The sequence below is a fragment of the Harmonia axyridis genome, chromosome 1 (assembly GCF_914767665.1).
Source record: "Harmonia axyridis chromosome 1, icHarAxyr1.1, whole genome shotgun sequence".
Taxonomy (NCBI): Eukaryota; Metazoa; Arthropoda; class Insecta; order Coleoptera; family Coccinellidae; genus Harmonia; species Harmonia axyridis.
Window position 1 is genome coordinate 3,440,907 of NC_059501.1, and position 26,152 is coordinate 3,467,058.

At 35.9% G+C, this 26,152-nt stretch overlaps 3 protein-coding genes across 6 annotated transcripts in view; all 3 read left to right on the forward strand.

Moving 5' to 3' along the window:
• Positions 1-11,126, forward strand: part of LOC123684632 — a 36,312-nt gene extending 25,186 nt beyond the window's left edge. For all 4 annotated transcript variants that reach the window (XM_045623965.1, XM_045623957.1, XM_045623972.1 and 1 more), the window contains exons 2-5: positions 1,201-1,374; positions 7,780-8,027; positions 8,083-10,378; positions 10,580-11,126. In XM_045623965.1, coding sequence (XP_045479921.1) covers positions 1,201-1,374; positions 7,780-8,027; positions 8,083-10,378; positions 10,580-11,085 — 3,224 coding nt within the window. In that variant the 3' untranslated portion in view covers positions 11,086-11,126. The remainder of the gene's footprint in view (positions 1-1,200; positions 1,375-7,779; positions 8,028-8,082; positions 10,379-10,579) is intronic.
• Positions 11,127-14,045: 2,919 nt separating this feature from the next.
• On the forward strand, positions 14,046-20,495 carry LOC123681356 (toll-like receptor 7). Its single transcript, XM_045619729.1, has 2 exons — positions 14,046-14,195; positions 18,025-20,495. Exon 2 carries the CDS (start codon positions 18,036-18,038, stop codon positions 20,319-20,321), a length of 2,286 nt encoding a protein of 761 aa, XP_045475685.1. The 5' UTR covers positions 14,046-14,195; positions 18,025-18,035; the 3' UTR covers positions 20,322-20,495.
• A 3,049-nt stretch (positions 20,496-23,544) lies between these two features.
• On the forward strand, positions 23,545-25,605 carry LOC123681361 (toll-like receptor 4). The gene has a single exon (XM_045619742.1). It carries the CDS (start codon positions 24,098-24,100, stop codon positions 25,355-25,357), a length of 1,260 nt encoding a protein of 419 aa, XP_045475698.1. The 5' UTR covers positions 23,545-24,097; the 3' UTR covers positions 25,358-25,605.
• Positions 25,606-26,152: the final 547 nt, after the last annotated feature.

A 26,152-nucleotide genomic window follows, 5' to 3' on the forward strand; every position in this document is an offset into this window, starting at 1 on the left:
GGTTAGGAAAAAATTCTGAATATTTTACAGTAACAATTCAATTTATAACAATAATAATCATATTCATTTTCATGATCGAAAATAACATTCAGGAAAGATAACAAGTCAAACATAGAAATCTAACAGAAAATGATACTGGAAAATCGTGGTTTGATAATGCCCAACGAAGAAGAGTAGGCACCGGACGTCGAAGGGGCACAAATGAAGTTCAAGATCGACGTCTAAGACTTATGGCAATTAGAGACCAATTTGAGAAAACTCGATCTTTGGCTGATGAGTGGTAAGGAGAACAAAGCCATCCTGTAACTGTCCAAACGGATACCGCCGGATAAGGTCTTTTGGACTGCAGCATTATCGACCCCATCTTCTGTTACTTCTGAGGGTTGAGCATCGCCGGCATCGATTACAGTGGTGCAGAGAACGTCAACATTGGAATGTGGAATACCATCAGGTAGTATTTTCTGATGAATCTCTATTCTCCTCGGATGCAATTGATGTCCGAAGAAGGGTTAGACGACGTCGAGAAGAAAAACGTGAACCTCAGTTGGATGTTGAGCGTCATGTACACCGGACAGTAGGCGTTATGGTATGGTGTGCTATTGCACATGCAATTAGGTTTCCTTAAGTCTTTATTCGGGGTAACATGATAGTGCTGCGTTACCTCAAGAAATAGTGGAGACATATGTTCTCCCTTACCTTAACCTAGAGAATCCAATATTTCAGCAAGATAATGCCCAATCTCATATTGCCAGAGTAGATTTAAACTTTTTCGAAGTGACCCATAGAGCATGTTTGAGACATCATCAGTAGAATGCTGGGAAATTTACCCCAGCTTCCACGGACTTTGGCGTCTCTGAGACATGAGTACAGGTAGCTTGGAATAGCATCCCTAAAGAAGAAATAGACCATCTTATTTCATCAAAGCTGAGACGTGTTGAGGAGTGTATAGATAATCGCGGTGGATAAACATCCTTGAAAAGTTTTCATTTAATATATATTTTTCCGTAAACGTAGAAAAGTGTAATTTCAGTTCCTAATGTTGATATTTGTTCCATCAAATATCAAATATTTAGTTCACAAAGTACTAAAAATAACAAAAGAGACAAATATAAGTATTCCTTGCTCAAGTAATGATCTCAAAAATTCTGCTCCAACATTTTCCTTGGAAAACTCGATTCTAACAACAGTTTTTTTTTGCAGAAACCACCACCAGAGCTGAGAGAGATAGGAGACCTCCACAACCTCCAGTAGAATGGCAGGGTTACTCAATTGCATTCCATTTTCTCCTTCCACTAGCAGGACTCCTTCTTTTATGGGGAAAACCTGATCTATTCAACAGGCTCCTATCACATGTGGACAGAAGTTGTCTTTCTGGTATGTATTGCTCAAGAGCTTAGATATAGAGGTACTAAGGGTTATTATCCTGCCCAACGCTTCCAAGATATAAAAATCTCGAAGAACGAAAATGAACCAAAACTCGTTTTACTTTTCTTTGTTAATGTGTACAGGGTGGGCAAATTTCGATGTTTTAGCACTACAACTTTTAAACCAGAGGAGATAGACAAAATCTGATACCCCATTCTCGGTCTCTTTTTCTGAGAAACTAACAAGGGTAGTATTCATTTTTGGCCACCTCCTTTTGTTTTCGAGTTTTAAGCGAAAATTGGAAAAATGGCGATATCGAAAAACATTTATTTCTCCGCTAATACTTATGATAGAGCTCTGAAATTAAAACATTAAACAGGCTCTTCTTTATGTAGAATCCAGTGGCGTGTTCGTATTTTCAAAAGGGTTTTTAATTACGAAGCTACGACCCAAAGTTATGTTTTTTCAAATAAGGACACTAGATTTCTGTGCCATTTTTTGAAAGCTCAATTTTTCCTTATTTCGAAAATATATAACATCGTATGATTCGTATCAATATAAATAATAGAAAATGGTCAAAAACTTTTTTTCACCTAAGAGTCTCAATATTTCTATGGTTTCAACTGTTAATGAGAACAGAAAAATTGAGCGTTCTATAACAAGAGTAGTGTCCTTCCGTAATTCTGATTTAATTATTTTAGTAGACTTTGATTGTCTTCAATAGTCTGAAAACGATGATCAAGTTGTCAAGTTGCCATTCGGAAAGAAAAAATATTTAGACCGGAGCTAAATCAGGTGAATTCAGTGGTTTTTCGATTTATTACCAGAAGTCATCAAAATTGAAATGTCAGACTAATTAATGCGACAATTACGAAATTTTAACTGATATTAATGCACTTTGAACGATCCCCAAGAGACGGCAGACCTCATGGTCCACCCAGTATATCCCAATTTGGATGTGGACGCCATAACTTTTCAATAATCGTAAGAGCAAACCAAACGTTCGAACGACTACCAAATATGGGCATGCGAATCACAGATAAAATAAATTAAACTCGGAAATCGAATATTTTGGAAGTATAACATCCAGAATGGAAATTGGACGATAACGAGAAATCTGGTTCTTCAATTAATCTGCAAATTATTAATCTTGTTCCATCTGTTGCTGGCACGCCTCTCTCCATTTAGCCACTAATCGAAATTGGAGATTCAAACGCCCTGCAAATATCTTGATTAACAGAATTTTCACAGGTAACAGATTGTTTTTCCACTTGGCAACATCCCCCTATACTGAAAATATCGTTAAAGGGAAAAGTTTCAATTGATGAATAGGACTTTTGAATGGAAAGTAGGTTATGTTAGGTTATGTTATATGAGTCCCAGTAACATAGGCGTACAACTTTGATTCCGCCGTTTCTTTCCGAAATTCGAGGCTTTCATTGTAAAAAACTAGTTGTAAATGCAATTCGAAGCCCAATGTATGCAGTTTTGCCATTGTTTTCATTGATTTGTAACACGGGACATTGTCTTGATGAAACAGCACATTTTTTTCTTCAAATGGGGTCGTTTTTAACGATTTCATCCTTTAAACGATCCAATATCACTATATTATAATCGCTGTTGATAGTCTGGCGCTTTTGGAGGTAATCAATGAATATCATACCTTGCGCTTTCCAAAATACTGATGCCATCACTTTGCCAGCTGACTGTTGTGTTCTTCCTCACTTTGGATTCGGTTCAACGAGTGCAATCCACTAATTTGACTGTCGATTGGACTCCGAAGTGAAATTATGGAGCCATGTTCCATCCATTGTCACATATCGACGCAAAAATTCAGGTTTATTGCACTCAAACAGCTTCAAACACTGCTCAGAATCGTTAACACGTTGTTGCTTTTGATCGATTGTGAGCTAGCGCGGCACCTATTTTGCACACAGCTTTCTCATGTACAAATATTCGTGAATGATATGATGTACACCTTCAGATGATATCTTCACAATGTCTGCTATCTCGATCAACTTCACTTTACGTTCACTCAAAATTATTTTGTGAACTTTGTTGATTTTTTCGTCGATGACAGCCTCTTTAGGGCGTCCACTGCGTTCGCCGTCTTCGGTGCTCATTTCACTAATTTAAACTTAGCATACCAATCAATGATAGTTGATTTTACTGGTGCAGACCCCTGAAACTGTTCATCAAGCCAAGATCTTGCTTCAACTGTATTTTTTACCTTCAAAAAACAATATTATCAGCACATGAAATTCTTTTTTTCCATCTTTTTTCAAATAACAACGCTCACAACGCAATATCTCACAAACTAATAGTCGGACTGCTGTCAAATTTTGACACGTATCGTTTGAAGGTTGGTATTACCTAAAAATCATATGGATTTAATACTAGCACCACCATCTGTGCATCAGACCGGAAACTTTTCAATTGGCCTAATATGTTTATAGGATTTTTCTTCACGAAAAGAGCTGTTCTATACGACGACAAACTTATTGCTCTAAAATCTGGACCACCCTGTATAAGCGGATATTTGAAAATAAGGTGCATTGAGTGACACCATTCAGCGTTGTGTTATCGTCAAGCTAATAGTTGCAGAATTATAGATAATCGCGAAAATAAATAGTATCTAGTAAATAGGTTTAACCTCGTTCGAAAATATCTAAACGCCATATTTTCCTAGGGCTTCTACCTGCAATCTACATTTTACCGGGGTGAATAAATTCAACCCTAGCAGATTGCGAGCAGGGTAATTCGTTTTAATGCAATAGCGGCCTACTTTATATATCCACACTTTCCAAACTGAACTGCTCTGTAATCCTATCATATATAATTGAATTAGTTGAAACGGGTTTTTAATTTGAAATACGGACCCCCCTGTTTCAGTGGCGTTGAAAGTTCATGTTTTCCAGTTTAAATTGGAGGCCTTTGAATAATGTTCAATAATTTCCGGATTCAGAACAGTATATTTTCGAATATACTCAGTGAAAAACTAGACAACTAGAGGTTAGTTACACTACATTTTGATTTATGTAACGGGTGTGTTTTTTCGAGGTATATAACTTCAAGTTGGCATTACTGTTCAAGATTGCGACCGATTTAATAGCTGTCAAGTGATTTATTCTCAGTTTGGTTTGGCAATTCATCATGAATAGACTCATGCCTGAACAACGCTTGCAAATAGTGCAATTTTATTTCGAAAATAATGGTTCTGTGCGGAATACGTATCGCGCACTACGTCCGTTTTATTTTGTTTAGCGATGAAGCACACTTCTGGTTGAATAGCTACGTCAACAAACAAAATTGCCGCATTAGAAGTAAGCTAATCCTCAAGTGTATGTCGAAACACCGTTATATCCAGAAAAACTGACTGTTTGGTGCGCTTTATGGGCTGGTGGAATCATTGGTCCGTACTTCTTCAAAAACGATGATGGCCAGAACGTTACAGTCAATGGTGATCGGTATAGAGCCATGATTACTAACTTTTTCATTCCTGAATTGAACAACCATGATGTCCAGGAGCTGTGGTTCCAACAAGACGGCGCAACATGTCACACAGCTCGTGCCACAATCGATTTATTGAAAGACACGTTTGGTGACCGCCTAATTTCACGTTTTGGACCTGTGAATTGGCCTCCAAGATCTTGTGATTTAACACCGCTAGACTACTTCCTGTGGGGGGCTATGTAAAGTCATTGGTCTAAACGGATAAGCCACAAACCCTTGACCATTTGGAAGACAACATTTGCCGTGTTATTGCCGTTATACGGCCACAAATGTTGGAAAAAGTCATCGAAAATTGGACGTCCAGATTGGACTACTTCCGAGCCAGCCGTGGCGGTCATATGCCTGAAATCATATTTAAAATGTAATGCCACAAGATTATCTTGCAGATAAATCAAATTCATGTCAATTGAATAATCCATCGTTGTTTTATTGCAATTTAAAGTTCTATAGCTCTAAAAAAACACCTTATATAAATAAGCAGCATCAAAGTATGCAGAAAACAACTGAGTTCTGAACATCTTAGATTCAGGTTACAAAATACATGAAAACTTGCCTCTTGCTGACTCCGATGACGTTGAAGAAAATGAGAACAAACTTTCTCACCTCCAACTAGTTCACAATTCGAACTCTACACAACCCCTAAAATCCAGATTAGTTATTTATAAAACAAGTGCAGAAGGCATTGATATTCTTCCACGAGTTCAAAATTCAAAAACGAGCCAGGAAGTGGCGAGTTTTGGAATGAACGAGTGGTAGAATGAGCCTTCTGTACGAGTATTATACATTATTTTCTCTAATTCATTGCATTTTTATTGAAATTAATGAAATGTTTCCCTAAATATCATTTAGTGATTTTTGCATTGAAAAATGATGGTTGGCAGATCTGATTTTTTTGAGGCAAATTGATGAATTGACAGATAAAGCCGTGGCGGAAAGTTCGGAGTACCAACATAGAAAATTAAAATATAACCATGAAAACTGTGCGTTTCTGATATATTCTCGCACGATTTTGTTCTACAAGATGTGGAAGAATGAACGGAATAACCACAGAATTAGAGAAATCATATTTGAAATGTAATGCCACAAGATTATCACGCGGATAAATAAAATTCATGTCAATCGAATAATCCATCGTTGTTTTATTGCAATTTAAAGTTCTATAGCTCTGAAAAAAACACCCTTTATAAATAAGCAGCACCAAAGTATGCAGAAAACAACTGAGTTCTGAACATCTTAGATTCAGGTTACCAAATACATGAAAACTTGCCTCTTGCCGACTCCGATGACGTTGAAAAAAATGAGAACAAACTCTCTCACCTCCAACTAGTTCACAATACGAACTCTACACAACCCCTAAAATCCAGATATTCAAATTCTTCAACATTCGAATCGTCGCTAAGCTCAAACGACTCACGTCACGGTAATAAAACACCTCCAAACTTAATCGAAAAACAAGTAAATGCTTCTCCGGAATTCTGTCCTATCTGCATTAACCCCCTTCTCCTTGAGTTTCACTCCAATTGTTCCAGAATTCACTTCGAATTTATTCTGAAGTCAGACCGTTGTCATTACAGAACGATTAGATTGATCAAAGAGAACCAAGAAAGTTAAATTGACTTTCAATTGTTACGGTTCCAATTCTCCCATCTCTGTCGAAGAAAAGGGTTTGTTCAAAAAAAGATCTACGGTATGTCAATGGGGACAAATCAGAGTAGTGCATTAGCCCAAAACTTTAGTTTTGCGAACTGTAACTTCTCACCATATTTCTAGTGAATTTTAACTAACGGGTGTTTTTTTTCGAGGTATATAACTTTAAGTTGGCATTACTGTTCAAGATGGCGACCGATTTAACAGCTGTCAAGTGATTTATTCTCAGTTTGGTTTGGCAATTTATCATGAGTAGACTCACGCCTGAACAACGCTTGCAAATAGTGCAATTTTATTTCGAAAATAATGGTTCTGTGCGGAATACGTATCGCGCACTACGTCCATTTCATTTTGTTTAGCGATGAAATGCACTTCTGGTTGAATGGCTAAGTCAACAAACAAAACTGCTGCATTTGGAGTGAAGCTAATCCTCAAGTGTATGTCGACTCACCGTAACATCCAGAAGAACTGACTGTTTGGTGCGCTTTATGGGCTGGTGGAATCATTGGTCCGTACTTCTTCAAAAACGATGATGGTCAGAACGTTACAGTCAATGGTGATCGGTATAGAGCCATGATTACTAACCTTTTCATTTCTGAATTGAACAACCATGATGCCCAGTGGTTCTAACAAGACGGCGCAACATGTCACACAGTTCGTGCCACAATCGATTTATTGAAAGACACGTTTGGTGACCGCCTATTTTTTACGTTTTGGACCTGTAAATTAGCCTCCAAGATCTTATGATTTAACACCGCTAGACTACTTTATGTGGGGCTATGTAAAGTCATTGGTCTATGCGGATAAGCCACAAACCCTCGACCATTTGGAAGACAACATTCGCCGTGTTATTGCCGATATACGGCCACAAATGTTGGAAAAAGTCATCAAAAATTGGACGTCCAGATTGGACTACATCCGAGCCAGCCGTGGCGGTCATATGCCAGAAATCATATTTAAAATATAATGCCACAAGATTATCTTGCGGATAAATAAAATGCAATTTAAAGTTCTATAGCTCTATAAAAACACCCTTTACAAAACTGTCTTTTTGAAACATGTATCATTCCATTTTTATCAGTGGCGTAGTTTTTACTTGTCGATTATCGAAAGATGACAGCCCCAAAAGTGACAGCTACCCAGATAGTGGCCTAGTCAAATTAAAACCTTGTGTAATTACTCATAATTTTAACATTTATCAGTACTCGCTAAACTTCCCTTAACTTATTGATTGAAATGAGCTTTCTCTTACAGTCTTCTGTCCATCCTTCAGCAAACGGCAAAATCTACTAAAATGGGCCATGGAAAATCTGCCCAACACATGGTCTTCATCATCAAAAACTCTATCGGGTGGTATCCCAGATCTGTGGAAAGATGGTTCTCTCCTATGTACACTCATAAATATGGCGGTACCTGGTGCTTGTTCTAACCCTCCGAAACATTGGAAGAAGTCTCCCACCCATGCTCAAGCCTTGGCCTACAAGTATTTAGGAGTAATTCCCGTAAGTTCACCTGATCGATATATTTGGAGAACATTACAAACCATTTCCATTTCAGGTATTCCAAGAATCAGATTTTAAAGAACCGTTGTCTCCTAATCAAGAAAGAAAGTTCCTTCTCTATCTCCAAGACTTACAGCAGGCTATCAGATCTCGTGGCAGCAGAGATACGTGTACAAAATTCTCTGACAGTTACGTAGCCAAAGGTATGGGTCTTCAAAATGGGGTGCAGTACAAAAAGACCACTTTTTACGTCTACTCCAACACCAACAACCCTAACTGCAACAACGTTCTGGTCTATATCAGAGGTCCATATGATACCCAAGGCACTGCAACCATCCCAGCCTTCTACAACTTAAATCCTTCGCCAATTTTGACCTCCCTCCACAGACAATACCGGCCAACGGACAAGATAATCTTCAAAAAAGAGGCGAGAAAGTCCTTCCTCAAATCCATAGCCCTGGACTTGTCCTCTCTGGTGAATTTCGATAAGAGATCTACGTCAAACGATATATCTATTCATGTGGAGATGGAAACAGATAGAGCCAAAGTTAGTTACATACCTTTAAACTTCGGTATTTACGAAATAAACCTTATAACTGATGGAGAAATCTTAGCCAACTCCCCTTTCACTGTAAGCGTTAGCGAGGACAATTCTGGAACCAGAGACTCTTTCGATACAACTGAGAAGATCTTGGAACAGTTACCCAAGTTGAAGAAAAGGAAAATAGTTGCTAGGTTCATCGATTGCATAAACGAGAAGATTTTATTGGACTACGATGCAAACGAAACTTTGTCAACTTCTCGTGAATCCAGACATGAACTTCCTTCAACGTTCTTCACAAATGATTTAGAAGACAATTTCAAAGAAGAAGATAAATCACTTGAAACTGATGAAAAATTTATTAAATTCTCTGAAGATAACCTTCCTCCCATTTTGACAGTTACTGAGCACGAAGAATTCGAAAGCACCTTTTTATTGAACGATGACCAAATTGGTAGCTTGAGCGAATTGAAGTCCCCTAAAATTGTTAGAATTGTTCAAGCTGATACTGAAACCCCAATCGATTCTCTCGAAATATACGAAGAGCTGGAAGAACCCAAATCAGATTCACCCTTATCAATTGAAGAAACCTTCGAGATTGTAACTAGTGATTGTCCCACTTCCGGCTCTACACAAAATCTGTCCCACTTTGAAAAAACAGCTCTTGAAGTTACCAAGGTTTCTGAGGGTTCAAAAACTGAAGATCTTGTTCAAAAGCGACCAACATCAATCGTCAGTCCTTTTTTAATAACCCCTAAGTATGACGAGAAATCTAATGACGTGAGTCAAGAACCAGCAACGATCGAAGAAGAAGAAGAAGAAGAAACTCTGGAAGCTTTAAATAACAAAAACACTGACCTGAACCACAATTCCGAAAAAACCCCAGAAATCTCATACACCCCAAGGAAGTTGATCTTGATGAGGAACAGCATCAAAAACAGTTATGTTGAAAGACTCAAAGCCATACTTGTCAACAAACTCACAGAATCAGAAAATTCGAAAACGATAAAAAACATAGTGAACACTAGTAGCAAACTCAGCCGTATGAAGGAAACGCAACAGGACGAAAATAACAACTCCTTCGAAAATTCATTCCTTAGAGTTACTTCCCCAATATGCCCTAACCATATTGTCCCAGAAGTAGAAGAAGAAAGCCCATTCATTCCAGTCTCTGAAAGAAGAAAATTGTTCGCCAGACAAACTCACCTATCGCTACCAAGCTCAAACAACTCTTCATTTTCTGAGAAGGAAAATGAAGATGTTGCGAATGAGTTAAGTGACAACTGTAGTCTCAGACTTCTCAGCGTTATAGACACGATCAGGAAATCTACAAATTTGAGCTTGAACAGAACGATATCCAACAGCACGCCCAATATATCCACCTCCAAGAGCTTCAGCTCGATGGGAAGTAACTCTGAAGGGAGCAAAGATAGTAGATCATCTTTCATCGAAACCAGAAAATATTGGCTGAGTTTATCAACTGAGAACTGTTCAAACATTCCTTCAAAATTCCTCAAACACGACAAATTGGAACCAAGAACGTTACTAAACGCCTCGAAGGTTTTCAGTGAGAAATATAGATCGGCCGAAGATGTCACAGCAATTTCTAGGATGAGTTTCAACAGAAAACTGAAGAAATATTCTTCCCTCAATCAGAAAGACTTCGAAGCCATCGAATTCATGAGTTTGGAAGAGAGAAAAAAGATCCTTTTGCAAGATAAATATGAGGAGGAGAAGAAAGCTACGAGATTCGTCAAGAGAAATGTAATTGTTAACAAGAACACCGAAATCACAAATGACGACAAAACAAGTGAGTTATTTGTGGATTTGATTTATTTCTGGGGTTCCACAGGGCTCAGTATCAGTCTTTTCAGTTTTTGGTTCAAATTTTCAACACTCGATATTGATGCGATTGTAATTTTGTCTTGGCCTCTTTTTTTATTCCTTTCTTCTGGGAACAGCCTGTATATTAATATTGGAAACTTAGTCAATTCAAAAATTTTTTTTTCAGAAAGCGCACAAGAAATGCCCGCACAAGTAGAGAGAAACGCCACAATGTCCAACAACTACCCAGAAAAAAAGAAGACAGAAGAAATAAAACCACCCACCCAGTTCAAGAAAGCAATCACCTTCTTCAAGAACCTAGAAAATTCCAACCACCAAAAGAGAAAGCTGCCGTTAAGACCTAAGCCTGAGATCAAAAGGAGGTTCTCCTCGGATTTTATAGAGAAGAAGAAAAAAGACAAATCTATAATTGGTGGCAGCTTGAGGTTACCAAAAACTTCGGAGAAATTTTCTGTTGCTAGGATTTACTTCGATATCATGGAAAATAAGAGAGGAAGTTTCAGGGGTACACCAAACAGAGAAGCACTGTCTGAATCTCTAGCCTCCTTGACTAGCCGAACAGAAGAAATCTTGGATAAATCTGATGGTCCCATCGAACTGAGCATGTTTAAGAATAAGGTCAAACCAAGGAAGAGGAAGAGTTTGAAAAGTATTTTTAATATTCACTACTGAGTTGTTGATTGTATTCGATTAAAGTTATATTTATTTATTAACCTTATGTTTTGATATATATTACCTTTCCCAACATGAATGCAGAATGCACTTTTTCGTTTTTTTATTGCAGGGAATGTTGATAAACGCTGCAAAACGGACCAACCACATTTTGTTTTTAAGAATCAAGACTATATTTTTTCAGAAATCTGAAAGGTCGGCCACAAACTGGGCTAAATTGCCGCCCTTCGAAAAGAGGCGCCTGAAACAGTCGTTTCACTGTTTCACCCCTAACGCCGGCTCTGGGGATCTGAATGTATGAAAAATGGTTACCGGTTAAATTGAAAAGTTAATTTTGTTTTTTGTTGGCCCTTCAAAGTAGACATAGCAATATAGCTATATATTCTTTCGAAATAGAGTAATAGAAAAAATTATTAACTTCAAACAATAAAGCATGTGTAGATAAAAGCCTAGTATTAGGAGAGGAAATGTAAACGGGGCATCATACGTATAATATAAGAGTACGGATAAAAACCTCAGCAAAAACTCTGTCTCCCCGTATAGAGGTAGTTATTGGTTTGTGTATTCGTTTACAGAATAAGCTGACATATTAACATTGAAGGGCTTCCTTTTCATCGTTCCTCCTGACGACATATATATACATATATATAATATATGTAATTAGATCTGAAATCCAAAAGAAAAGAACCAGAAAAGAGTAATAAATGTAATAGTTTCCATTATATTGATTTGAAGTTAGCGACCCATTCTAAAAAAGAATCTGAAACTGAAAGGATATAGCTTGGAAATCACGATGAAAGAAAAGGAAGACAAGTATTGAACTATTAGTGAGATTATTACAAAAACGTAATTATACGGTCACCCTATATAAACTAACTGACAAAGAAACTATACAATTCCCAAAATTTTTTTGGTAAAACATAGATAGTATAGCAAGGAAAAAAAATCGTGAATGTTTTTTCATTTAGACAATTTTTGTTACTTAGATAGTATGGATAGTTTTTTGCAAGTTTCTTGAATTTTACAAGAAACCAGATGTTCGAGAAGATCCAAAGTCGATGTTTAGTTGTTGTTAAAATGCCTAGAACACGTGTACGCGGAATTTATCGCCAGCTAAGTGAATTTGAAAGAAGTCGAATTATTGATCTACAGGAGGTGGGGTTGTCATTTTTAGAAATCGCTAACCGTACAAAAATAAATCCAACTACTGTTATGAGATGTTGTCAAGCGTGATTTGCTAATGCCCAAAATGGAAGAAGAGTAGGCACCGGACGTCGAAGGGGCACAAATGAAGTTCAAGATTAACGTCTAAGGCTTAGAGCCCGATTTGCGACAACTCGACCTTTGGCTGATGAGTGGTTAGGAGAACATGGCCATCCTGTAACTGCCCGAATGGTTTACCGACAGATGAGGTCTTTTAGACTGCAGCATTATCGACCCCATCTTGAGTTACCTCTGACGGTTGAGCATCGCCGGCAACAATTACAGTGGTGCAGAGAATGTCAACATTGGAATGGCATCAGATCGTCTTTTCTGATGAATCTCGATTTTCCTTGGGTGCACATGATGGCCGAAGAAGGGTTAGACGACGTCGGGGAGAAAGACGTGAACCTCAATTCGATGTTGAGCTTCATGTACACCGGACAGTAGGCGTTATGGTATAGAGTGCTATTGCACAAACAAGTAGGTCACCTCTAGTATTTATTCGAGGTAATATGACAGCGCTGCGTTACCTTCAAGAAATAGTGTAGCCATATGTTCTCCTTCACCTTAACCGGATCGAGAATCCAATATTTCAACAAGATAATGTCCGACCTCACGTTGCGAGAGTTAGTTCAAACTTTTTCAAAACGACCCATGTAAATCTTTCGCCCATATAGCATGTTTGGGACATCATGGGTAGAAGGCTTGGAAATTTACCCTAGCCCCCACGGACTTTGGCGGCTCTGAGACATAAAGTACAAGTAGTTTGGCCTGGTATCCCTCAAGAATATCCCCACCAAATACTAAGAAAGACCTTGGAACCATGAATATTGGGTTAGGCCGTCGACGTGGAAGCACGGCCGGAATATCCCCATTATTTTCTGCGCTTGGGATTATCGTAAGGAACTAAGGAAATAAGGTGACTCTGCTATGGGTACCAGGGCACTGTGGGGTTGAAGGAAATGAAAGAGCGGATGAACTTGCAAAAAGTGCATCAAGGTTAAGACCTGCTGGACCTGAGCCTTTCTGTGGGATAGGAAAAGACCAATACAAAGCTGCGGTCCAGCTATGGGAGTTGAACAGTAGGACAATTCACTGGACTAACACTCCTAGACTTGATCAGGCAAAGAAATTCGTGGAGATTTCACCTACTTACACCAGAAACCTCCTGAAGCTGTCGCGAGCAGAGCTTCGGGTGATGGTGGGACTGCTGACGGGGCACTGTCGGTACACACATCATTTGTACCGTATGGGTAAGTCAGCAGACGAGATTTGCAGGCTCTGTGGATCGGAAGTAGAAACGGCTGAACACTTGATATGCAAGTCTCCAGAGCTGGCTGGCCTAAGAACCATTCACATGGGCAAGCCATTCCTGGATACCAGAGAGGTAATGGCCAAGGCCCCTAGGGAGGTTGTCGATTTTATTAACGTCGTTGACGACCTCCCTGGGTTTTTATGAATGAGTAGGGTAGTGAACAAAAGATCTGCTTGGTCGCAGTTCCCGGAAGGCTTACCGAAGCAAAACGATCCCAGTTCAAATAATAAAAAAAAAAAATCCCTCAAGAAGAAACAGACCATCTTATTGCATCAATGCCGAGACGTGGTGTTGCAGTTTCTTTGTCAGTTAGTATAATTCTTTATAACCTCATTACAGATTGCAATTCCTCATCGAAAACGTTCTTATATTTCAATTACAATATTTGCATTCATCCTTATCAGTGAAGCAATTGATTAGTCTGCAAATTCATCGTTGATTAGTATATTGAATTTCATTGTGAATAGAACAGATAAAGACTTCCTTTGGGGGATCCCCCTTTCCGTTATAAAAGTTATTCTCTATAAATCGATTAGTTCTTCTTGTGGTGCTTGTTGGTATATATTCCAGATTCCAGAACCTCCAAAAAAAAGGTGAACTTAATATTTACTGATAGCATTTTAATTTTGAACAATTATCCATAAATCATTTACCATATTTGTTTTCATCAGAGGAAAAATATTGGTACTTTGTCTTTCTCAACGACTTATAAATGTACGTTTTTTTTTTTCTCAGGATGCATGAAAAATCCTCTCATTCATTATAAAAAAAATTATTCGAAATTCAAAATTACAATTGTTAAAGTATTCTTTTGAGGCTGATTTGAACTTCAATCATTTATAATTGCACAAATTGAATTTGCTAGTGTAGTCAGGGTAGTAACGCTTGAGCAAAAATAAATACAACTTTTGCACTATAGTTCATTATTTTCTTGTTTATGTCCAAAATCTCGATACGTATATTTTATTATGTATTTTCAATAATCCTTACCATTTTGCTTTCAATTGGTTTTGTATTTTCCTCAGATAGAAAATTAGCAGAAAAAATATTTTGTTCGTACTTTGCTTCACAAATGAAATAACTCATGACAATTGTAGGTAATTATTATATTCTGAAGGAAGAATTAGAATTTTTGGAATATCTCGAACAGAATTCAATTTATAGCGAAATATTTGGAAGAATAATATTTCAGTAACTCAAATTCGAATCAAGTTACCTATGATCTGCTTTCTGAAATCATATAATTTACAAAAAAGATATCTAGGATCCTTGAAGATTTTTTCAATGAGTCTTATAGTTCTCCATATGCTTTCAGTGAGAATTGAATTTGGGTCCACCTGTACACAAAAAATACTGAAATATATTTTCATTCTTAATTGAATATGGTAATTTATCATCTTTGAATTTTTAGTAATATCGATGAACCTCTTTTAAAAGCGATGAAGAATGAATTTAAGATATCTTTTTTTTTTTTTCAATAAAGTCGACATAAGTTATATAGTTTTTTTGAATTAGCATTTTTCGTGAAGACAGCTGAAAGAAAAACCAATGGATTTCACCACATGATTATGAAATTCTTATAATACCTTCATTTGGGATTCTCAGGACTAAGATATGCATTTAGAAATATATAGACTACCGCAAGCTCGTTCCCCGAACAGATCGCTGTATCATTTCATCACAACTATCGAATTTTGAACCGGGAATGGTTTCAAACGATAAATTTCCTCTAACTGATGACGAGTCTATGGTCAAATTCAATTCTGTCCATACGTATATTCGTATGCACGATTTGTTCTCGAATTGAAAATCCTAAAAACTTGAAATTCAAACGTGAATAGATACATTTCTCGTAAATATGACCATTAGATTTGTTTCTTGTTATTTTTAAATCCCACATAAATATCTCAACGCTTTAAAGTCCGAAAAAAAAGGTCATAAATATTCTTAAACCGATTCGGTTGATATTATTTACAGGGTGGTAAACCTAATTTTCTCGAAAACGGCCGAATGTTTTTATTCTGTAAAGAGCGTTCAGTAAGAGTCAATGTTGACTTGAGATCCGTGATAAAGTTGGAGAATAAAAGGACGCTAGGCATTGCGACGCTATATATTTTTTTTTTTATTTTTTTATTAAATCTTTCGAAAGATGATTTCATTCTTATTTTTTATTTTCAAATAACATTTTTTCTTCATTTCAAACCGTAAGCTATCTACAGCGTGTTTTATGATTATTATCAGAGTCAGTTTAAATAGGGTGTTTTTTAAGAGCTATAGAACTTTAAATTGCAATAAAACAACGATGGATTATTCGATTGACATGAATTTTATTTATCTGCAAGATAATCTTGTGGCATTACATTTTAAATATGATTTCTGGCATATGACCGCCACGGCTGGCTCGGATGTAGTCCAATCTGGACGTCCAATTTTCAATGACTTTTTTCAACATTTGTGGCCGTATATCGGCAATAACACGGCTAATGTTGTCTTCCAAATGGTCAAGGGTTTGTGGTTTATCCGCATAGACCAATGACTTTACATAGCCCCACAGAAAGTAGTCTAGTGGTGTTAAATCATCTTAAAGATCTTGGAGGCCAATTCACAGGTCCAAAACAAGAAATAAGGCGGTCACCAAACGGGTCTTTCAATAAATCGATTGTGGCTGGAGCTGTGTGACATGTTGCGCCGTCTTGTTGGAACCACAGCTCCTGGACATCATGGTTGTTCAATTCAGGAATGAAAAAGTTAGTAATCATTGCTCTATACCGATCACCATTGACTGTAACGTTCTGGCCATCATCGTTTTTGAAGAAGTACGGACCAATGATTCCACCAGCCCATAAAGCTCACCAAACAGTCAGTTTTTCTGGATGTTACGGTGTTTCGACATACACTTGAGGATTAGCTTCACTCCAAATGCGGCAGTTTTGTTTGTTGACGAAGCCATTCAACCAGAAGTGTGCTTCATCGCTAAACAAAATAAAATGGACGTAGTGCGCGATACGTATTCCGCACAGAACCATTATTTTCGAAATGAAATTGCACTATTTGCAAGCGTTGTTCAGGCGTCTATTCATGATGAATTGCCAAACCAAACTGAGAATAAATCACTTGACAGCTGTTAAATCGGTCGCCATCTTGAACAGTAATGCCAACTTAAAGTTATATACCTCGAAAAAAACACCCGTTATATAATATTTTTCATGGTGCTCCACAGAATCCATGGGGGTCAGGTCCTGCGAAGTAAATCCTAATATTCTGGCAAAAAAAACTCAAAATTAAATATTTATTTCTACTGGAATACAGATTGATTCACCGCGATGGCCTATTAGACGTTTATGGAAAACTAATCATAATTTTTTGCTGAAAATTTGCATGTTTGAGTTTGAGACAATGATTTTCCTCACTAAAATATTTTCAGATCTCCACAACTTCCGGTTATACCGGAAACAGATTACTACTTCCTTATTTCGAATGGCACACCAAATATGTTATTGCATCATTAGATAACTTTTTTGACGACAATTTCAGCAATATGCCATACCTTGGGTAAAAACTCAACGGTTTATGAGTTAATGGGATTCTTATGGAAAAAATGTTTGCGACGAGGACTCACTTTTTTTTTTTAATATTACCGCAGAAAGAGCTTTTCCCAAAAAATTCCACAATTCCACAAAGTTTCAAATTTCAAGAACCACCTGGCATGCTCGTAATCAGTTTTCAAGTGGTAGGCTGCGATAACTCAAAATGCCCTTTTTAGAGTTATCTCGTTGGCAACGATATGACATACGTTTTTCACCATAAATTGAAATTGGATGATTTGGATGCAACTCCATATATTCCTTGTAGCTTTCCTATTTTCATTGTTCTTCACATAAAGTGAAAATATTTCAAATTTTTCCGCTTCTGTGTAATGCATATTCGATGAATAGTTTCATTCAATGACAAACGTAAGTCATAAATCGTTGCCAACGAGATAACTCAAAATAGGGCATTTTGAATTATCGCAGCCTTCCACGTGAAAACTGATTACTTAGCTTGCCAGGTGGTTCTTAAAATTTGAAACTCTGTAGTACTCAGTATAAGAGAGATAGGCCAAACATATGTTATATATTCAAAATCAGGGGAAAAGAGCTAGTCAAATATTGAAAAATGTACATGGTATTCCATTCGAAAAAATGAAGTTGCAATCAATATATTGCCCATTCTGTATATATTTCGTTTTGTGAAATCATTTTAAAAAACACTAGTCGATTTCGTGAAACTCTTGTTGAAAACATTTTTTTGTAGCTCTGTCAGTAACAAAGTTAAAGGGGGGGGGGGTCAAATTATGGTAAAAAACCCGGTACACCTAATTGAAACGTCTATTTCTCACGATGCAAAAAATAGCACGGATCCTTATTCATTCGTTGTTTTTTAGTATGTCGAAATGAAGAGTCCTGGGGCTACCATGTACCTTCTTCAGATCTGGTTCGCTTGCAGCTATTTGATCCCATTTCTAATTGCACAAGACGTATTGCTTGATAGGTCTCAACCGCATTGTATAGCAGAAGTACCACAAGTTCTTCCTTCTCCTCCTCAGCCTGTATACGATAGAGATGAAGATGAAGATCAAAATGAAGAAGAATATCCGGTAGCAGATTCATTGGAAGATAATTATCAAGAAGAAAATTTAGATCAAATATTGTCGAGTCTTCCAATAGGTAAAACTGTCAACATATATGCAACAACGACAGTTACTTGTGCTCACATGAACTATATCAACATTACTATTAACTGTGGTAATTGTTGGAAACTGGTTTACAAAAACAGTGATCTCCGAGTTATTCCGACCAATATGGACCAAGGAGCACAACAGTTGACAGGAATAAAGTTAACAAAATCGAAAATCCAGAAGATTGAACCTGGTGCCTTCTCAAACTTGCCTAACTTGTTAGTTTTAGAGTTAGAAAATAACAATTTGACTAAAATCAGTAGAGGTATTTTCAACTCCCTACCTGAACTCGAATTCTTGAACCTAAGTCATAATTCCATAGCTGAAATCGAGGAAGACTGTTTCCACGGTTCTTCCAATATAGAAATATTAGATTTGAGCTTCAACAAGATCATAACTATACCTGAGAATATCTTCCAGCACCAGCGGCTTAAAACTTTGAACATATCCAATAACTTGCTGGCCAACTTTGATGGTCAAAAGATTCCTGAGTTGAAAACTGTCATCCTGGATAATAATCATTTGGAAAAGTTTCCATCTTTTTCGGGATCCTCAATAACTCATCTATCTATCAAATTCAACTTCATTACTTCTTTCAATGTCACTGATTTACCTACATCACTCGAAATGTTTTTGATAGGTAACAACAGAATACATCATCTAGACCAGTATTCCTTTAATTTGGCGAGTTCTTTGAGAATCCTGGACATGTCAAATAATTTCTTGGGTGAATTTAACCCCGAAATATTGATAAATCTCGATGAACTCGAAATTTTAGACATTTCTGGGAATGATATGAAAACCATCAATACAAAACTGTTCATCATCCTGAAATCCTTGCGGAGTATCAATCTGGGAAAGAACAACATCACAACTCTTCCAAAAGGTGTTTTTCAACATTTATCCAACCTGATTAACCTAGAATTCTCAGAAAATAATATCACTTATATCCAACAAGGAGTGCTGAAAGATTTGGTATCTTTGCAAACATTGAACTTTTCTCGTAATAAGATAAAGTATCTGCAAGCTGGAATTTTCAGCGGTTTGAAAAAACTGGAAGTCTTAGATCTGAGTTCGAACAACCTAGAATCGTTTAGTTTCCATGTTTTGAGCGCTTTGGAGAAATTGAGGGTACTGGATGTATCATACAATCGACTCACATCCTTGATCGTTAACCTAAGACGCACGAGAGGTGCATTAATAGCCTTAGACGGTAACAATTTCACATGTACCAACTTGGCGAAAACAATTAATGTTCTAAGATCGGAATACATAGGTGTGCTTAGAGGAAAAACACTATCATCAGAAAATATTGACGGTATTTCTTGCAGTGAAAAGAACGAAAATGCAAATACAGAAGATAACATGACAGATATGAAGTATTTCTTCGAGAGAGGCTTCAAAAACACATCTTTCTACAATTTTTTCAAAGATTTTCGCAGATCTGACTGGACAGAACCAAACGTCAACAATGTTTTGGATTATTTACGTGACAATCTCACAGTTGATTTCTCGAAAAGTATGAAGAATCACGTAAAGGATTTCATCAATTTTCAGAACGCTTCGTTCAGAGAATTTTTCCAACAAATGGAGGATATAAGGAAGCACAACGAAAGTACATCTTTAGAGGGTCTGTCCTCTGTTTTGCAGAAAGAAATCGAGTCATTTGTGACCTTCGAAAATTCTTCTTTTCAAAATTATTTGGACAAGATGTCTCAAATCGTGGATAGCATGCGAAATGATAGAAATAGGTCTGAGGATATACCAAAAATTATAGAAAGACTGCAGAATTTCAAGAGTGAGAAGTTAGTTTCATCCAGAGAAACAGAAAATAATACAGAACTAATAGAGGCCATCAATCAACTAAAGATATTCCTGATCTTGTGCTCTTTTGCAATTGTGCTACTGGTTCTTGGAGTTAAACTGTTTCCAGTTGCTAGAAAAAGATACTCCAGTCGTAATTTCCAGGAATCAAACACTGAAATACCTATGTTATCATGAAAGCTAGTGCGAATGCTAGTGAAATATAATAATAATAATAAGGTTTGTTACATCAATCATCTAAAATCATGAGAAAGAGGATGACTTTCCTTATGTAAGAGTTTGAAGAGTAATTCACTAGATGATTACAAAAAAAGTTTATATAATTATTGAATAATAAAGTTTAAAAAACCCCCTGATAGTTATAACTGACTCCACAATATATTGATAACTGTCGACTTTTTGTTTCTCAGAAAAAGAGATCGAGAAGTGGGTATCAGATTTTGTCTATCACCTCTGGTTTAAAAGTTGTAGTGCTAAAACATCGAAATTTGCCCACCCTGTACATACAATACAACAAAGTTTTTTTTTTTAAGTTGGAGTTTCTAATAACGACTGCAAAGAAAAAATTTTTTATTGGCTTTTAATATAGACTGAACATCAGTGAAATATCTCAAGTAGTAAATTTTGATGATTAATTATTTTTTTTTTCTCTTCAGAATATACTATGCTGTACCTACCTTTAAATCTAGTACTAACGCAAAATTTGTTTATATAAACTTTACCTATACTATCAGAGCTTTCATATTAATTTTCTATTACTAACAACACCTATTATTCATGTAATTATTCTCAATAAATAATCTAAACTATATTTTTTTCAGTTTGAAAATATCCTAATCTATCTGTATCAATATACTCTGAATCTTTACCTTTGTTTTGAAAATTTATGACTTCGCTTTTTCTGTATAAGGTTATTTTTTAAATTTCTTTCTTAGACTTTTAGCTTTCAGAAATCATGAATACATTTCTGCCTGAAAAATGATACAAGCATTGGCGTAGTCGAGAGCTTTGGCACTTTTGTTTGAAATGGTGGTATTCATGTAATTTTTCCAAAATTTCGCATGAAACTGCAAGACATTATTTCAGAATCGAATAGTAAATTTTTAATTAATAATACCTATGGACTTGCTTTTTAATCTCATGTAAAAGCTGCATAGATTAATTTTGGGATGGTCCACTTCATTGATAACACACAAAAATTTCAGCAAAACTAAGGAATAAATTTGGAAGTTTTAAACAAAAATTTTCCTTTATCTGTCAATGGTACGATCCTTACGCATATTGCATGAACGTTCATTTTGCTATTTTGCAACTGATTTCTCAATTCAGGTTGAATCGGATGAATTTTTTTTAAATTATTTCGAAAACAAAATTTCATATGGGTATTAACTCAGAAACCATCTGACTAATCTTTTGTATAGGATGTATAGGTGTTCCTAAATTGAGATGAAAAAAAGAGAGATTTTATAAGGTGTTATAGATTAATAGAGAATTGTTTGAATTTTTTCCTCAAAATAGGTAGTATATCAAAAAGTGTAGTCGAAATTGATTCCTCGCTTATCACTTGGTGAAACATAATTTCAATATTAATAAAAGAAATAAAACACTTGACTATACGTTCCACAAATTTTAATAAAAATAAATAATGTAATGATGTTGACATGCACGTTTCGGGTTTCATCCCATTATCAAAACTAAATATAAAATATACACACAAGTACATATAAATTCTACGTAACAGATGTTAAAACCGGAGACAGGCGAAAATCTAATTGATCGTTCACAATTGGGAGATTTTGTTTTTGAGCTGAAGATATTTCCAAAAACTCCAAGAGATCCAAACGTTTACCTTTATCACCTCTGTGTAAAATTTTTGTTTTATTGAAATCTATAAAATGATTGGAAGTGATGCAGTGATTAGAAAAACCCGTTGTTGACTTATTTTGAAGAATCGATCTTTTATGTTCTTCAATTCTAATTCCAAGAGATCGACCGGTCTGACCTATATAAAATGCAGGACATTCATCACAAAACAGTTTATATACACCACTCAACTGTGAAATGTTCAGCCGATTCTTACCACTAAAAAACATTGTTCTTAAATTTTTCTTATTCGTACATATAACATCAATATCGTTTTTTCTGATTCTTTTACAAAGTTTATCACTAAGAGATGGGATATAATTGATGTATACAAATTTATTTATTTTTATTAAAATTTGTGGAACGTATAGTCAAGTGTTTTATTTCTTTTATTAATATTAAAAAGTGTAGTACTGGACCAAAGTTTCCTTTCAAATTTTTCTTAATTACCAGTGGTCCACAAAAAAAGTTCTGGAGGAAAGAAGCGGGCACTGTTCCAAAAAAAAAAGACCATGTATAGATTTGCATTCAAAATTAGCATACCACATCAAGAAATCTTCAAATTGAAGAATTCAGAATATTCATGCCAAACTGAAGTTGAATAGCGTGTGAAGGGTAGGTGCTATGAGAAAAACAAAGCGTTTTCGAGTATATATTCTCAGGAAGGGCAGGAAGACCTCGGTCGATAGCCCTTTGAAAAGTTTTCAATAAAGTTATTCTCTCTCTCTCTATTCTCAGGACTATTTTTCTTAAAATGATCCAAGGAATCTGTCGTTTCCGTTTGTACCTCTAATTTAGGTACACAGTATATATACGAAAATAATATATTCAGAACGTGAAAATTCAAAAATGACAAGCATTTAGATAAAAGGATATACCACTAGAGATAAAGTTGGTTACCCCTGGTATAGAGTCTTACAAATTGAGTTTTCAAAAGTACGCGCCTGTGTAACGCACTTCGCACTTTGAATTCTGTATCATTCCCCAGATTTTGTAAAAAGCCGTGTTTATTAGTTGAACTTCAAGTTCGAACTTACTGGCATTAATCTCATTCCTTCTGTCTATCAATCAATAGTAAAATCGTTCCTTAAATAATCTTATTTATCAAAATAAGCCAATTTCTTCAACGGCAACGTACTAATTTGAATGACAATTTGTTTGTTTGGATTCCGAACACTGACAGGAGAACTAAAATGGCGGTGTGTGACGTCATCACAAATAGAGTTATTTCACAGCTGAAAGTTTACTATTTATAAAAATGGAGGTCCATTAAAAAAAGGTATTGAGAGTATTGAATTATTACTCGATGTTTATGGTCGACAGTACCAAAATGTGATTCACAATTTTGATAAAAGAATCGGCTACTCTAAAGGCGCAAGAGATGGTCACATGGGAGATATGAATTTCAGAGTGTAAATGGCAGACATTGTATAAATAAAAACTTTTTCAATTTCAATTCAAATTTTATGTCTTTTGATTATGTTGGTATGTTCTTCTTTTCAGGTATCCCCAACATCATGAGGAATCTACTTATTGAATGGTTCTTCATTTTTGTGCTCCTGAAGTATATACATTGTTTGGAAAATAAAAAGTGTGAAGTGAAAGCTATCAATGAAAATCGAGTAATTTGCGGGCAAGTTTGCAATGAAATACTCTTTCAAGTGGAAAATGTTACTTGTGCAAATTTGGACCAGATGCACGCCACAAAAAATCTATGTTCTCACAAGTGCTCTATAACATTCTCAGGAAATAATGACATACTCAGAACCAACGCGTTTTCTTTAATGGATCAATTGGAACAAGTTTTTCTCAATAGCACAGGAATCAGAACAATCCAAAGCAGAGTGTTCCCAAAATATTCCTCGATCAAACTGGTGAATTTAGCAGACAACAAAATCTCCAGGATACCTAAAAACACATTCTTTCAACTCTAGAACCTGACATTTCTAGATCTGAGCAACAACAAGATCGAAGATATAGAAGAAGATTCTTTCAGCGGATGTGATTCTCTGAACTACATCGACCTGAGCAACAACTCTTTGACGAAATTATCTTCTTCGAAATTTGAATCATTGTTACAGCTTCAAACCATGAATCTCTCAAGGAATTCTTTGGAAACCATAGATTCCAACTGGTGCCACCATTTTCATTCCTTGAAAACCCTCATTTTTGATCACAACAAGATAAGTACTGTGGAAAATTGCACGTCAAATTTCAATATCGATTTCCTTTCAATTTCCCACAATCATTTGAAGGTTTTAAATGGTTCCTTATTCCCAATCAATTTGAAGAAGCTCAATTTGAGTGGTAATCTCATAAGGATGATCGAAAATCGACCGTTCCAACTTTTGGAAAATCTGGAAGTCTTGGATATTTCGAAAAATAAACTCGAAAATCTTCCATTTGCACTATTCGTCAATTTGAAGAACTTAACGCATTTAGACGTGTCATTCAATAATTTTGCGGAGATCAATGTAGGAGTTTTTCATGGCCTAGGCCATTTGACATTCCTCAATTTGAGTAATATCAATTTACCCGATATAGAAGCTGCTGTATTTTTTTCGATGGAAAACTTAACAGAAATTGATGTCAGCGCTAATGGAATTGTAGATTTAGATACAAAAACACTTTTCGAGTTTTGTTCTAAATTGTCCCACTTTAGCATTGACAGTAATTCGTTTACTTGTTTCGATTTGTCACAGATTTTTATGCAGGCTAAGGCAAAAAATATCTCAATCTCTACCGGCAGTTCTTACACAAAAACAAATATACTGGGAATATCATGTGTTGAAGAATATCAGGAACCTTCCAATATTTCGAAATCGACCCATCAGCTCAAGAATTTTTTCGATAACGATTTCAAACGAAGCTCTTTCTACAAATTTTTTGGGTCATATAAGCAATCAAGCAGGGACGATGTCAAAGAATTAATCAAAGTCCAGAAAGATTTCCTCAAAAACATAACACGTGAAATTTCCAATTCGGAAAAAAATATATTGAATAATTTTCTCTCGGAACAAAGGAATAACCCAAACTCTGAAAACACAGATATGTTCTTGCAGAAATTGTTGACAGTCATCGAAGCCGACCAGGGTCAACATGATGAACGAAACCTAACATCTAAATTGCTTACAATTTTAGAGCAACAGAGCGAAGCCTCAGCACAAAGAGCTGAAAATCCAGAAATGGAAGACATGATTTCTTCTCTTGGCAATTTAAAATTAACATTTATCATCTTCATGTTGATTCTGGCTGTTATTTGCATTTTTGTAGTGTACAAAAGAATATTTGTTTATTCAGAAACAGATGATATTTCTTTAACTGATCTACCACGTGGAGCTTATCCATAATATGATATTCTCGAATGAATTAACTTTTTTCACCATATTATTGCAATCTACTTTTTGACTGTAATGTTGACTGTAGAATAGTAACTTAGTAAAATATGGACATCAAAAATAATAAAACTTTGTACATACGAATGTACCAATCTACTTATTTTTTTCGGAAATTTTTATTGTACTGAATCATTTTTGACGTGAATAAGTATTTATTCCAATCAGTTGTGATCTACAATAAAAGTACAAATGGAAAATAAGACTTCTTATTCATAAATATACTTATTGAAATATTTGTCATTTTATCACCACCATGTTGCATGTCCAAACAGAATCTGGATTTCTTGATAAATATGACTTATGTTTGGGTATGTATGCCCAATAGAAAGCAGAAACAGCTGAACACATGGTATGCAAGCATCTTATGGCAGATAGATGTTCAGGATTGAAGATTCTACGTAATATCAAATTTTGAAGCTGAAGTAATCAGTAACTCTTTTCATGCATTATTACCAAATAAACTATACGCATTTTGGGCGGATGCGATTAAATTTAACACATCCACCAAATTAGTTTTTTAGGGTTCGACTATATGGCGGCATCTAGGAATAGTAGCTTGAACCAAGCTTTTATAGTGATGTGAACGTTACAGGATTCTACTCCAGGTTGTATGCGTCCATGAATAAATTTAGTAGTTTGTGCATAGATGGACTAATCTACTGAATTGAATTTTGGGAATTTAAAAAAGAAACAGGCATAATAAGTGTGCCATCATTTCTCTATCAAGATGTCTGAGTGCATATACTT

Bases quoted from the DNA above. Each gene is read 5' to 3' on its own strand.
- LOC123681356 (XM_045619729.1), top strand. From the start codon at position 18,036: ATGAAGAGTCCTGGGGCTACCATGTACCTTCTTCAGATCTGGTTCGCT.
- LOC123681361 (XM_045619742.1), top strand. From the start codon at position 24,098: ATGAATCTCTCAAGGAATTCTTTGGAAACCATAGATTCCAACTGGTGC.